The sequence below is a fragment of the Pinus tabuliformis genome, chromosome X (genome assembly GCF_031772625.1).
Source record: "Pinus tabuliformis cultivar Carrire ecotype Pingquan chromosome X, CPIR1, whole genome shotgun sequence".
Lineage (NCBI taxonomy): Eukaryota > Viridiplantae > Streptophyta > Pinopsida > Pinales > Pinaceae > Pinus > Pinus tabuliformis.
In genome coordinates, this window is record NC_142308.1 from 992,869,325 (window position 1) to 992,884,616 (window position 15,292).

At 36.8% G+C, this 15,292-nt stretch overlaps 1 protein-coding gene across 6 annotated transcripts in view; it reads left to right on the top strand.

The window, feature by feature from the left end:
* The window catches only part of LOC149143064 (uncharacterized), a 51,400-nt gene extending 36,869 nt beyond the window's left edge, over positions 1-14,531 (top strand). Inside the window, exons 1-5 of one of the 6 annotated variants that reach the window (XR_016264305.1) lie at positions 5,100-5,945; positions 12,211-12,314; positions 12,599-13,096; positions 13,588-13,725; positions 13,864-14,530. Coding sequence is in view for 2 of the 6 variants with exons in the window: in XM_089447793.1 (XP_089303919.1) it covers positions 12,952-13,372 (421 nt within the window). In the remaining 4 variants the exon portion in view is untranslated. The other 5 variants (XR_016264304.1, XR_016264306.1, XR_016264303.1 and 2 more) reach the window with 5 other exon arrangements.
* Positions 14,532-15,292: the final 761 nt, after the last annotated feature.

A 15,292-nucleotide genomic window follows, 5' to 3' on the forward strand; every position in this document is an offset into this window, starting at 1 on the left:
TTTGAGGTTTAATTTAGAGTTGTAAAATTTACTTATACCTAATGATAACTTTTGGTTTCAAAATCATACAATGTTTTTAGAATTGTGATCGAAATTTTGGGTATTATGAATGAATGCCTTTGTTTTGGATTGAAAATCCCCCCTCATTGATATTGACCTATACATAAGAATATTCTATGGTTTCATAATCTAGCATTTTTCTAATTTTTGTGATCTAAATTTATAGTATCATGAATTAATGCTTTTGCTTTGGATTGAAAAGGCCACATGATAATTGTGTTTTAAAATGGTTTTATTTTTCTCTCTAAATTTATATATAGCTCTACCCTCACTAGAATTTTATTTTTTGAGAATTGTAATTCAAACATTGAATGAATATTGTTTGTTTTGAAGTGGAAAGTGATTGTAGAATACAACTAAATCAATTATACAATAAAATAAAATGTACATTATCCTGAATTATGGATTACAATGGAATCAAAATTAAGATTAGGTTCAACCAAAAAAAAACTTCAAAAATGCAAATCTCAATATAAATTTGGAATGATTTCCTTAAAACCTAGCCATTGATTTCCAATTTTCCAAGTATGAAACCAAAAATAGAAGCAATTGCATTGGAAACTTATCTAAATACACTAAGTTTTCTAACTTATCATGCACAATGGAAAATAAATCAGATACCTAGAAAACCCCAACTCTAAGGAAAACTTGGAACACTGTGTGTTTTTATTATTTTCTCCAGCAAAGGATTCCCTTTTGAGAACTACAATAAGGGAGAAACTTATGTTTATCACAAGAAAAACACTTGATCACCCTGCAACTAAATCGATTCCTCTTTCTGCGCACTGGATCTTCTAAACTCCTACACAGATCAACTATTGGCCCACATGTGTGAGCGCACTACTGCGCTCTTGCACGCACATGCGAATATATCATTGTGTTGGGCTGTAAGAGCTCGACCCTCACTCGAATTTCGAGTCCTACGATCTGTTGAAACCTTGCCTCTTCCTACCCTCCCTCTTCCTTCACAGATCTCTCACACATGATTATGCTCAACTGACTTGCCACTAACTCACTCTATCTCCTCTTATAATTTTGATTTTAATCCTAATCAATGGTCAAAGATTAAATCATAAATTAAATTAGGAATTTTAATTTTTCCTAAGTTTAACTTTAGAAAATAGTTAATTAAATTATTAATTTGCTAAAGTGGTTGTTTCATGGGTTCTTTTGCTACCCTTAGCACCTAGGCAAGCATAACGTTTTCTCTACTCCTCTCTACTCCAATCAACAAAACTGTAGTTAAATAAACTTGGTACAAATTATCTTCGAAATTTAAATTACAAAGAAATCAAAATCTCTAAGTACAAATTACAATAAAATAAAAGATTTCCACAATATAGATCCATCTTTCAAACTTTAAAGAGATCGAATGTGAAGCAAAATTTTCAATGTGACTTATTCTTTATATCATTTTTGCCTTAGCTATTTTAAAATTTATTCTAACGAGCAATAAATATATCTTACTTTGATGGAAAAAGAGACTTATTCTTTATGTCATTTTTGCCTGAACAATTTTAACATTTAATCTATCTTAATCTACTTCAAATTTTATTTCAATTTAAACTATTTTGAAGTTTGTTCTAACTAGCAATAAAACTATCTTAATCTACTTCAAATTCTATTTCAATGAACAATGAATCCATAATCCACTTTAACCTTACAAAGAGCATCAATTTCAATGCTTTTTATTCTTTGAATGCTTTAACTACAAAAAATGTTAAAGATATATTGTAAAATAAGGGTGAAACCAATAATGCATTGACGAAACTCCAATCTAGAAAAAGAATAGGATTCATATGTTAACTTCATAGTGAATGTATTGACCCATTCATGGATAAGACATTAGAAAATGATGGGTTTTTCATATATTAACTTCATAGTGAATGTATTGACCCATTAAAAAATGAATGGGCTTTTTCATATGTTAACTTCATAGTGAATGTATTGACCCATTAAATGTGAGACATTCATTCCAAAGAATTGCAAATTCCAATCCAGTGAGGGATCCCACTTGAATTGCTTATATTATTTCTTCAGGAATCATGGGCTGACCACTGAAAAAAACATGGTCATCCTCAAAAAAAATTCTCAAGTTCTCATCAATATCACCAACATTGCTTTACATTTACACAAGTTATAGTCATGATAAATCAACTTATTTGGCCACAAATTCCACCAATATCATACATCATCAAAATGATGCCAATTACAACCATTAAGTCAGGGCCTTTGTTTTTTCATCTCCAACTTTTTTTTCAGGTCATTGAAATGTTTAAGCACTTATAGTTGGTCTATTTCCATAACCACATATTGGTGCGTGAAATTGAACATTTTTCAATTATAATTTAATAATACGATGGATGATAAATTAATAAAGAACATATGAATTTTTTTCATGTATCTAATCACTGCATCATAATAAGAATGAAACTGGAAAACAAAAAAGCTTAAACCCACAATATCTGAAGTCATGGCCCCTAGTCCTGTTCTGTAATGGAAATTTCCTTGCTGCAGCAAGACAGAGAAAGCTCTACTTACACACAAGTACAAGATCTCCTATTATCATTCCTCAAAAAAGCACTATTGTTCACAACTCTTGCAGAAATTGAAAGATCCAAAGGTTTTTTTAAACCGGAATTTTAAACCAAAAGGCAGAAAAGGAAAGAAAACGAGGGCTCCTCACACTAAAAAGTCATCGAACTAGTAAAGGCTTGACAACAAAGCAGAGGTCCAACAATTCTACGCAGGATTTAATCCTTACTTAATTCATTGTCTTATAAAAATTCATCAAAAAATTCATAAGAGGTCCAACAATCCTACGCAGGATTTCTGAATAATTAAAACCTAAACGCCACGAAGAATTGTGACGGAATTTCCATCTACTACTCAATTGAATCAGGTGATTCCGTCGCCTGTCCCTCCTTTAGAAGTTCGAGGTCGGAAAGGGGAAGCATAACCTGCACCAGCAAGAAAATCACAGTGAAGATTTGCATATTTTAAATTAGGCGATTAGGACCAAAAATATTTAATTCCGTATAATGCTACTAAAACTAATTCTGACCATATACACATAGGGATCGGCTCTCCCGCCCTGCCAAGCCCAGTACGACACCACACCCAGTTTCTGCAATCAACAGCATCCGTTACTCAGAACCCCATAACTCAAAAGACAAAATCTGAAACCAGGTAAAGGCAGAAAATCCCTATAATAAGGTCCTAATGAATCCTTTATGTAAAGTGCTAAAAGAGAAGGTCCAGCCAGTAAAGTCCTAATCATCAGGGTTACTCCATCGTAAGTTCAATTCTTTGATAGTATAGTTGATCCTTCGAACTTAAGGTCCGAAAGACGTTATGGTTGGTTTTGGAAGGCTTTCTCTGGGTTGGTATTAAACTGCACCTCATTGGGAATCGAACTCACCCCTTTTCCGAAGCCAAAAATCCCATGAATCAGCTAAATTGGAGCCAGTTCATTGCCCTCAAAATAAGGTCCATTTCCTATAGCCGTAGTCTTTAACGCGACTTTTTGAAAGCTTTTCCGGCGATTTTTTCCGGTGAAAATCCGGCAGTAATTTAGTGAAATCCAAGTTTGATAACTAGTTTCTGCACAATGAAAGCGTTCCAGGGGTTTTTCAGGGTGCTGAATCCGAATATGCAGTTAAAAAACCATTTTAACTGCAACAAATCATGATTTCATCTCAATTTCTTCCGCCGGATTCCGTCACCGGAATCTCAAAAAGTCGCATTATAGACAACTCCTTTCCTATATCTCTACTCCCTTCAGAGACCACAATCTTTGGTTTGCTGTAACTCTCTGCCACTGTCCGCGATGCCCTAAACCTATTCAGAAGATGATTATTCAGAATTTCAACAATGTCAAACGCCACTGCAATGATGAATAGGTTTCCTGGAATGATTTTCCGAGGTTTTGGAAATAATGCAAGTAGTAACCAATACCCAGCACTGCATGTTTTACTGGCAGTAGCATTCCTTTCTATTTTCTTGTCGCTCACGTCTAAATCGGGTGAAGTTTTTCATAACCTATCATTTACTAACACTGATGACCGAAGAATATGTTGAATGGCAGGCATCCATCTCCGAAAAATCAACTGTGCACCATAACACAAATCTACCTTGAACAAAAATATCGGAAAATCTGCTGTGCATCGTAACAAAAATATCGATCCATCGAACCCACTTTCGAAAATACATCATCCATCCAATCTGTGGAACAATGCAAGTAAAACCTTGTGGTCCACCCCCGGAAAATCAAACTCTCGAATAACTCATTCGGCCGATAAATGATATTCCAGTTTGTTTCTTCCTAGTAAACGAATGGTAAATAAGTTCTCTGAGTAGACGTTAACGGTCTATCAGCTATCATACATAACTTATAAGTATAAGTTATCAGTAGATAAGTCCTTTGTGCACAAGTTATCAGCAAGGACTTATCTAATGATATGATATCAGTTGCAACTTCTCATCGATAAGATCTCTGATATAAGTTCTCACTGAGAAGTTATTAACGACTTATCTAATGATAAACTATCAATTAGGACTTATAATCTGATAAGTTATCTGTATGAATTATCACTGATAGCTTCTCATTAGATAAGTGATAAGTGATAATTTATCATTAGATAAGTAACTAGTGACTTATCAATATAAAAGTTATCAATGATAGTTTCTTAGCAAACTTATCATTTATGATAACTTATCATTAGAAGTCATTTGTGATAATTTATCAATTATAAGTTATTATGGATAGCTTATCTTAGATAAGTCTTGGTGATAATTTATCAATATATAAGTTCTCAGTTATAACTTATCTATGTATAGGTTGTTGGTGATAACTTATCAAAATATAAGCTATCTTGATATCTTATCATTAGATAAATAATTGGTGATAACTTATCCAAATATGAGCTATGAATTGTAACTTATGAATAGAGAAGCCATCAGTGATAATTATCAAATTACTTATCGATTATAAGTTATCACAAATGACTTATCTAATGATAAACTATCAGTGATAACTTAGGATTCCTCGATACGCATATGAATTTTTATGACACCCAAATGAATTTTCTCGGCAGCCAATTCCATTTTCACCAGCTGCAGATTGGCTTTCGCGTTCCTAAAGTGACACAGTAGGTTCCGGGTTCGAGTACATCGACGGCCACTTTTCGGGTTTCTGAAGATGCGGTTATGGGCAGTGATGTTGCTGGGCCTGTGCTTGGCAGAGCTCTTGACCAGCGCTGCGGCTCATTTGGCTTAAGGGCTTTATTTATTCAGCATTGCAGTGGCGTTTGACATTCTGAATAATCATCGTCTGAAGAGGTTTAGGGCATCGCGGGCAGTGGCAGAGAGTTACAGCAAACCAAAGATTGTGGTCTCTGAAGGGAGTAGAGATATAGGAAATGGACCTTATTTTGAGGGCAATGAACTGGCTCCAATTGTGCTGGTTCATGGGATTTTTGGCTTCGGAAAAGGGGTGAGTTCGATTACCAATGAGGTGCAGTTTAATACCAACCCAGAGAAAGCCTTTCAAAGCCAACCATAACGTCTTTCGGACCTTAAGTTCGAAGGATCAACTTTACTTTCGAAAAATTGAACTTACGATGGAGTAACCCTGGTGATTAGGACTTTACTGGCTGGACCTTCTCTTTTAGCACTTTACATAAAGGATTCATTAGGACCTTATTATAGGGATTTTCCGGCACTTTACCTGGTTTCAGTTTTTGTCTTTTGAGTTGTGGGGTTCTGAGTAACGGATGCTGTTGGTTGCAGAAACTGGGTGTGGTGTCGTACTGGGCGGGGGCTGAAAAGAAGGATGACGGTGTGCTTGTTCCTGATTTGGGTTCTCTGACAAGCGTTTATGATAGGTAAATATTTGTTTTCGCATTCAAATATGCAGCTTAGGAGTTCGTGAATATAATTGATGAAGTAACTTAACAAGTAGACAAATTGAAATCCTCCCCAAATCCAGTAGGAATTTAGCAGACTTTATACTTCCACTTGATTAATGGGAGACTTAACCATGGAACTTTGCTTCAAACGTTTTGTTTCATTTTAAGATTACCCAGATTTGCCTGAATTTTGAAATGAATTAGGAAGAAACTTTCCCTTTCACGGACGACTCACTTGGAAGGTTGAGTTTGTTCACTTATCAAGTCACTAGTTAAATTGATTTAAGACGCCTAAAAAAATTTGCAGTTTATTGTAAAATGCCTTTGTAGAGTTTGATGCATTTTCAGCTCATTTTTAAGGAACTCGATGTGATTCATTCTGGATCCTGTTCACACCACATGGCTTTGGCTCAAGTGTGATGCATCTGAATTATTTATTGATTTTGATCTTGGGTTGGCTAAGCTTGGGGCCTCAAACTTAGCTACTCACATGCTCACCGTGGTTTAATAGGTCTTCACCAACGGTATCAGTTTACTCATAGTGGTCCAGGTTACCCGGAGTGCTCTCAGAACTACCCCTCCCAAAAGTATCTGAGGAAGTTGTTGAAAAGAGGAGATCAATTTTCTTGATCTCCTCTCCCCCCCCGAACCCGCTCCCGAATCGCGCTCCGGGCCGGAGCGGCTCGGGAGCACACTCCCAAATCGCTCCCGGACGGGAGCGATTTTCGGGAGCGCACTCCCTAAAAAAAATTTGCGCTCCCTGCCCTGTTCGGGAGCGTTTCGGGGAGCGATCGCTCCGTCGCTCCCGGAGCGATTTTTAACGCCCGGGAGCGATCGGGGAGCGATCGCTCCCGGGCGTAAAAAATCGCTCCGGGAGCGTTTCGACGGGCGCCGGGAGCGATCCGGCGGAAAAAATTTCCGCGGACGCCAAAAAAATCAAATTTTAATTTTTTTTTTTGGTTTTAAAAGCCCAATGGGCCTAAAAAAATTTCATTGTGACTTCATTGAGCAAGAGTTTGGAGCAAGAGCAAGAGCAAAGGAGCGAGGAGCAAGTGCTGAGGAGCGAGGAGCAAGTGCCGAGGAGCGAGGAGCAAGCCTGCAGAGGTAAGTAACTTAGTAATTTAGTTAGTTTAGTTAGTTAGGTAGTAATTTAGTTAATTTAATTTAGTTTATTGAGTTTAAAAATCATAAATTTAAATTAAATTAATAAATTAAATTAAATTAATTTGCAAATTCAAGAATCAAAACCCTACAAACATCAAACACCATGGACCTGGGTATATTTCTTGGCATTTTCCTCTTCCTGGTCCCTTTTATGGTTATTATGGTGCTGGAGAGTAGGAAACGGAGGGGCCAAACTGAAGAGGGGGATGAAGAAACTAGAGAAAGTCAAATTGGTGAAAACCCCGGTGAGGAGGAGCTGGAGGAGGGTGAACATGACCCTCAAAAAACTAAACAAGACCAAACTCCATTGTGGAAATATGTTAACAGGGCTGAAACAGGGAGAGGGGGTGGAACCACTAAATTTCATTGCCCCCATTGCAACACTGATTACACAGGTTCATACACACATGCTAGAAGACACCTCTGCGGAAAAAGGCCATGGGATGGAGACAAACAAATAGGAATCAAAACTTGTACAACGGTGTCAGCGGTGGATAGAGCCAAATACATAAGGGAAGAGGAGGAAGCCCAACACAGATAAAAAAAATCAAGGGGTTTCTTTGAACCAAGCTCACAATCACAAAGAACTCCTTCAACATCCTCCCAAGGCAATGGATATGGAGGCACAGGGTCATCATCGTTAAGGCGTAGAACCATATCAGATTTCCTTGATGAGGGGTGTAGGAATGATGTGGATTCAAAGGTTTATAGGTTTCTCTATGCATGTGGGATACCATTCAATGTTCTTCGCTCACCTTATTGGCACGAAATGGTTTCTGCCATAAATGATGCCCCTAAAGGATACAAGAGCCCTGGGTATGACAAGGCAAGAACCATTGGCCTTGATCATGAAAAATAAAAAATATCACATTCTTTGAATAGAATGACAAGTTCTTGGACTGACCATGGGGTGTCCATTGTATCTGATGGATGGACAAATGTAAAAGGCAAGCCAATGATAAGTGTTCTTGCTGTGTCTGTTAGTGGTCCCATCTTTCTAGCTGCACATGATTACTCAGACAAGTTCAAGACCGCCATCAACATTGCAGAAGCATTACTTGAAACAACTGAGCGTATTGGCCCATACAATGTCATCCAAGTCATCACTGATAATGCTCCTAATTGTAAGGCAGCGGGAGCAATTATTGAGGATAAATACCCCAACATATTTTGGTCTGGATGTTTGGTTCACACATTGAACCTTCTGTTGCATGATATTGTCAAGAACAAAAATGAACAATACCAATGGATTGGTGATTTATACAAGAAAGGCAAACAAATGATAAAATTTATTACAAATCATAGCAATACCCATGGCCTTTTCCGCAGTTACTCAAGATTGGAGTTGTTGAAGATTGCGAAGACCAGATTTGGTAGCTATTACCTCACCTTCAGGCGCCTTTTGAAGGTAAGAGAGGCATTAGCTAGCATGGTATCAAGTCCACATTGGCAGGTATTAAAGGAAAGGACTACAAATGTAGCTGACATGGTAGGTTTTGAAATGGTGGAGGAGGCTGCTCTTGATGGGCAGTTTTGGACAACTGTGAGGCAGGTATTGGATTTCACCAAGCCAATTTATCACATGATTCGATTTGCAGATACAGACAAACCAGTGATTGGCAAGGTGTATGAGCAAATGGATACCATGTTGGGGGAAATAAAAGACATTGTTCATAATAGAGATCCCAACTTGTACAAACTGATTCATGATTGTGTGTGTGAACGGTGGAATAGGCTTAATCTTCCACTACATTGCTTGGCGTATATCCTTACGCCAAAATACTACTCTACATCTTGGTTGGGCCAACCTGCAGCAGGGGGTGGGGTTAGGACCAAACCCCATTTAGATCCAAAGGTAACTAAAGGATATTTGGAAGCATTAGAAAAGTTGGTACCTGACAAGGAGGAATGTGCCGCTGTGCGCTTTGAAATAGGCAGATACTTCAGTGGCACTGGTTTGTATGGTAACTTCCATGCAATGGACGACAGAAATAGATTTGAATCATTTGATACTCTCACATGGTGGGAAACATATGGTGGGCATGGACTTTTGCCAAAATTGGCAAAAAAAGTTCTTTCACAGGTTGTAAATACTTCTTCTGCAGAGAGGTGTTGGAGCACCTCCAGCTACATACATAATGTGAAAAGAAACAGACTCAATGAAAACCGAGCAGAAAGCTTGGTTTATGTGCACTACAACTTGAGGTTGTTGAGTCATTACTGTGATCGGGCTTATGAGGATCCCACATATAAAATTTGGGACAATCACCCAGAGGATGACAATTTGGAGGATGGCATTGTCCATATTGAAGAACTGGAAGAGGAACTTGTAAGGGATGAAGATGAAGCAGCTGCAGCAGCCATGCCACCTCCACCTCCACCTCCACCATCCAGTAGCAGTGCTCGAGGTCCGAGTCTTGTTCCTTTGTTGTCGCCACCTCCATCTACACCCTCACGTGGAGGTTCTAGTTCTGGTCGTCGGTCTGTGCGGGAGACTCCTAGAAGACCACCATGACCTGCTTATACTCCTGGAGACTCTCGTGGCAAGGGCCACATGTAGATTCTGATTTACAGTTTACTTGTCTTTTTTAGTTTCTATTAGACTTTAGTTTTCATAACTATTGAGTTTTGAGTCCTTGACTCTTGACTCTTGACTCTTTCATATCATAATGATATTTTTTGTAAACAATATATCACTGTGACAATGAAAATTTGAAGTTTGAAGTTGGGCCTTGACAATTATAACTCATTGGTAATGATGTGAATTATGAATATGATGCTTCGTGAAAGACTAAAGTTGTTTCATTTCATTTCATTATTCATGTTTCATTTTATAAATTTATAACATTTCATATCATGTTAACAGTTAGAAGTTAGGGTTTAGAAATATCTTAGATATTACTTCTTGTAATGGTTAAACTTAGCTTACAAGTACAACTTTGGTGATCAATGATGATAAATGTTATTGAATTTTCAATTTTGAAAGCTTGAAGTTGAAACTTTAAGATTGAATTTGATGAATCATGATTCATGAGACTCAATATGTTGCAGTTAATATGTATTTTACTAACTTGTGGACATGGTTGATGACGATTATAATTTCTAGATGATTGATGTGATATGGTTCAATGATCAATCTATGTTTTTTTATGTTTTTTATGTCTAATTCATCATTCTACATGTTTTTGTTGACATATATGTATCAAAAATTAAAAAATATAAAAAATATATATATTTTTAAAAAATCGCTCCCGGATTCGCTCCCAAACCGGGAGCTTCTAAAAATGGTCGCTCCCGCTCCCGTTTTCGCTCCTGCTCCCCGCTCCCAAGCAACATGGTCCTCGACCTTTCAGGATGAATCCTTCTGACAAGCAAGCAACTGGTAATTTTGCATTATTTTGATGTTTTCACATTATTCGTTTTAGGTAGATAAGAGTTGATCAGAGATTTGTTGGGTTGATCAGGATTTAACTTGGCTGATCAAGTCTTCTCTGGTTGGGGAAGTAGAAAATAAGAAAAGTTCATCAATTCACCTTTACACACCTCGCTGTGGTTTGGGAGATTTGAATCAACCGCCTATGAATTATTTTATTGTGTCTGTTTATATGGATCCCGCTTACTATTTAACTCAAGACCAAAGAAACTTCGCAAATCACATTTTGCAAATAAATCCAACAAAATCTCTGGAACGAGTGGGGTGGGAGGTAAATGGTAAAAGTCAGATAGTCTGCCTTTGCATGTCATAAAGAGTGAGCAGGCCCAACATGTATGGGCGACAAGTCATTGTTTGAAGTCTGTGTATGGTATGATTTAGACTTTGGTTTGAAGTCCCCATTGTGGTCTTTTACTAGTGATTCCTTCACTCTTGCTCAACCTGCTCCTGTATGCAGTATTTTTCTTTTGTAATGCCAATTATGATTTACTTTTTGGATTTCCATTCTTGTTCCTCATAGATATCTGTTGTAGATCAAGAAATGTGGGCTGCCTCAAGCTGTAACTCTTTCATCACATAGATCCTTGATCTCGTGGACATCTTACAAAAAATCTACCTATCTATCTTAGTGCATTTCGGCGAAATATCTAACCTTTGTCATCGCGTGTTTTATTAAATTGAGTCCATTCTATATTTGATGCTCTGAAGACAAGTTTCATGTTGATGTGTAATTCATTGATTTATGATCTAAATGCGTTGATCTGTCAAGCTTTGTTGAAGGCAAGAAGGTTATGATTTGACTTGTTTGGGTTTCTGCTATGTGGTTTAAATTCTGTGTTCTGTTTTCTGCCACCAATACATAAAATAAGGTGAGTTCAAATACTGTTTTATTTATTTTCCACAATTTGTTGAATTCTGTTTCTAACTCTGCCTAGAACAAGTATAGGATGTCCTGCTTGCTCGCACTCTCTCTTTTTACTTTCTAAATATGCTATATACATTTTAAGTTTCCTGAAGGCCCCCACAGGTGTGTGGCGTAGTGGCAAGCAGTGAGATGATTGGGCTTATGTTAAAATGGAGACCCTGGTTTAATCTAGAGTTGGTGTGGATGAGACCATGTGCAAGCACTAGGTGATTTTGATGCTATAGAAATGGTCCTCATATTGTGATTGCTTATCTGGACAGCTGCAAGTTACCATAAGCAGCATTTCCAAAAGTGAGGTTTCCTAAAGGCACTATAAAAGCTAATATGGCAGAAGAAAATTATGTAATCTGCTGTAACATTCCATTTGGTTCTGTCTTAAGCCAGTGCTGCATTTGGGCTCAGCTTTAAACTCGTTTTTAACTCGATCCATGTTCTCAGTTTAAGTCTATCCTCAAATCAATTCATTTGTGTTTAGCTGAAGACAACATTAGCTATGACGGTATTTGGGTGCTCGGTAAAGTTGATATTCAGACTAATTCAGTTTTTGCATTATAGTTCTGGTCTGGTTTAATAGCTGAAACTTTGTTTTCATCCCATCTTCAATTTTAATTTTTGCTTGTGACATCTGAGCTCCATTACGATCTATGGTGTGGTACAATTCTATTCAATTCTTTAATACTGGCACTAACTTGCAACTTTCTTTGCTTGTGTTTTCGCAGGGCTTGAGAGCTTTTCTACTACTTAAAAGGTGGAACAGTAGATTATGGTGAAGAACACAGTGCCCAATATGGCCATGCCCGCTTTGCCAGGAATTATGAGCAAGGTAAATGAAGATAAGGGTTCAGCCTTTAACCATGAAATGTCTTCCACAAGATATCTTGGTTGAAACTAGAAGCATTCATTGCTTTAGTTTGAAATTTTACAGGGTATTATCCTGAATGGGATGAGAATCATCCAGTGTTCAAGTTGTTAGGGTCCTGCACAATATGCTTACTGAACAAGTAATCCAGTCACTCATTATTCAGCCTAAATTTGCTTTCCCGTGGGTAGCAATGCTGAAAAGTTGACAAGTTTTGCCTTTACGATGCTAGAATTATCTTTATGCAGAAATTCCAGGGATTTTATAACAGTTCCGAAGGTTGGGTGCTGAACGTTACCTCTTTATCTGGTGCTCTCAATGCAACAGCTCGTGTCTACCTGGACAGAATGCAGTGAGCTTCCCAGAAATTGTTTGCTTGTTTGTTTTATGATTTCTTTTCAGAGTATCCTTGTTATAAGCCTGAATAGGAGTAGAGTAATAGATGCTATATATCTCAGCCTATAAATAATTTATTACTCTTCTGCTGGGTGCATATTGATTACCTATTGGGCTTGTATCTTGTTTCTACTGACATAATTGTTTCCATGTCACCTATTTCGATACCTGTGCTTAAACATCCTTATCTTTTGGGGCATTGTAGGCCAGAAGATGGAAAGACAATCAAACCCATCTCTCTGTTACAGCTGTGTCGTGTGGGAGTTATTATATATGATTGGTTGGACATTGCTTGGCTGAAAAGCTACTACAACTTTGGGTTTGATCATTTTAACATGACTTGGCGAAAGGTTGGGATTTCCGGGCTTATACAGAGTCTTCTAGGAAATGTTGGACCTTTTGCTTCAGATGATTGGACTCTTGTAGATTTAAGTCTACAGGTCTCAGTTGAACTCAATTCCAAACTCCAGACTTTTCCAAATACCTACTATTTCAGGTGGGGACTGCTGCATTTTTGGCCCTCATTTGATAAAGACAAGTCTATGCTTGAAAATAAGATAGAGATGTTCAAAGCCCATAGTACTTGTTTCATTCAAGTCTTCCTCTTTCATTGGAAACAATTATAGTTTTATGTAGAATGCATATAATACGATTTATGCTTGAAAATAAGATAGAGATGTTCAAAGCCCATAGTACTTGTGACATTCAAGTCTTCCTCTTTCATTGGAAGCAATTATAGTTTTATGTAGAATGCACATAATACGCATTCGTGGTGGTTAAAAATTCTGAATTCAAGGATTGACTAAATATTGATGTTTCAAACCACTTTTGCTTGAAACAGCTATGCTACGAGAAAAACACGACAATTGTTTGGAGTCACCATAGCTTCAAGTCTGTTTGGAATTCATCCTCCTCTTTATTAGGACGCTGCAAATGAGCCAGTGGCGCTATCCCAGCAATGTGCCACTTCCTTACAAACGTTACAAGTGATGATTGAAATCCGAATTCTTTATCTACAACACTGGAAAATCTGAATTCTTTATCTACCAAAACACATCACAGAAACCTAAAATCTACCATATGTTGTTAATACTATTGACCCTGAATTTCTTAACAGTGACGAGGATTGGCAAGACAATGATGGACCATTAAACACAATCTCGATGCTTTATCCCTGCTTTCCTGAGTCCCATTCCACCTGCTGGCTAAGTCCAGAATTTAAGGATGGTCACTTGTTGCAACCAGGTGTTTGGTAAGACCAGAAAATAACTTGTCTCAAGCTTTGAGAAAGACCTAATTACCGTTTCTAATTTGTGAGATTGACAGGTATTATACAATTGTGGAAGCTGATCACATTCCTTTCGTTATCAACCGAGAAAGGGCAGGGGTACAATTCGAAAGCAGACCGAGTCATGAGTGCTGTTCCTTCTGTTCATCAGACAATGGATCATATATGCACTAACGTGGAGAATTGTATGTGTCACTTATCTAGATTTGATCAAAGAAGCAGTGAAATCTGGTCATCTTGTATTTCAAAGAAGATTGAAGTTCATAAAATGTGATGGGAAGTATTGTTTGAAATATTCTTGTGGCATTTCTTGCGACACGGGTGGCCCTGCAACTTTTTTGGTTGTTTCAACAAAAAAAATTACCACATGGTTAGGGTTGCAATTTTGTTGGTTGTTTCAACAAGAAAAATTACTACATGGCTGGGCTATTTTATGTAAATAAAACTTCAATTTGAAATAACTTGTTATGGTTCATTCTATTTTAAATATTGGTATGTAAGTAAAGTTTGACAATTTGAATTAACTTGTTAGGGTTTATAATGGGTAGATATTTTCTCTTACTAGATCTTTCTAAGTTTGAGACGTTTTAGGTTTCGAGCTAACTATTTTTTTATATATAAGAAAGATGAGTTTTTAGTAGAACAAAAATAGGTTATATAGTGAAAACAAAAAAGACTTTAATTTAAATATTATTTTTATTAGTATAAATATATAAATCAAATAGCTGGTAAATGTTGATAGACATCAATTCACGATAAACATCAAAGACTTACTTCATAATAGATCTCACGTTTTTTATAATAAAAAAGCATAAATATAATTAAATTATAATTTTATTTTCAAGTTTTATTATTATTATTATTATTTTGGTTTGTCCCATTGAGATTTGAGCCTTGAATCTCATAGTTTGCATAATACTTCATAACATTGCCAATTGAGTTGCCCCAATGAATTATTATTATGAAAAGAATTAATATATAAGTTAAACATATATGCATTTAGAAAACCATGGAACTAGATTCTTATCCATGGTTTTTTGCCCCCACTTTATCATGGAAGTTTTTAAAACTTTGTTAAAGTACTATGGACCATTACCATGGCTTATCAATACCTCATGCCCAAAAAACAATAATTCATTTCATATGACATTTGTTTATATGGCATTTTTTAATTATTAAATTAATTAAAAGAGCAAAAAGGGCATAACTACTTTGGAGTAAGTTTCAACTTTTGATTTCTATGTGGTTCATGGACCTA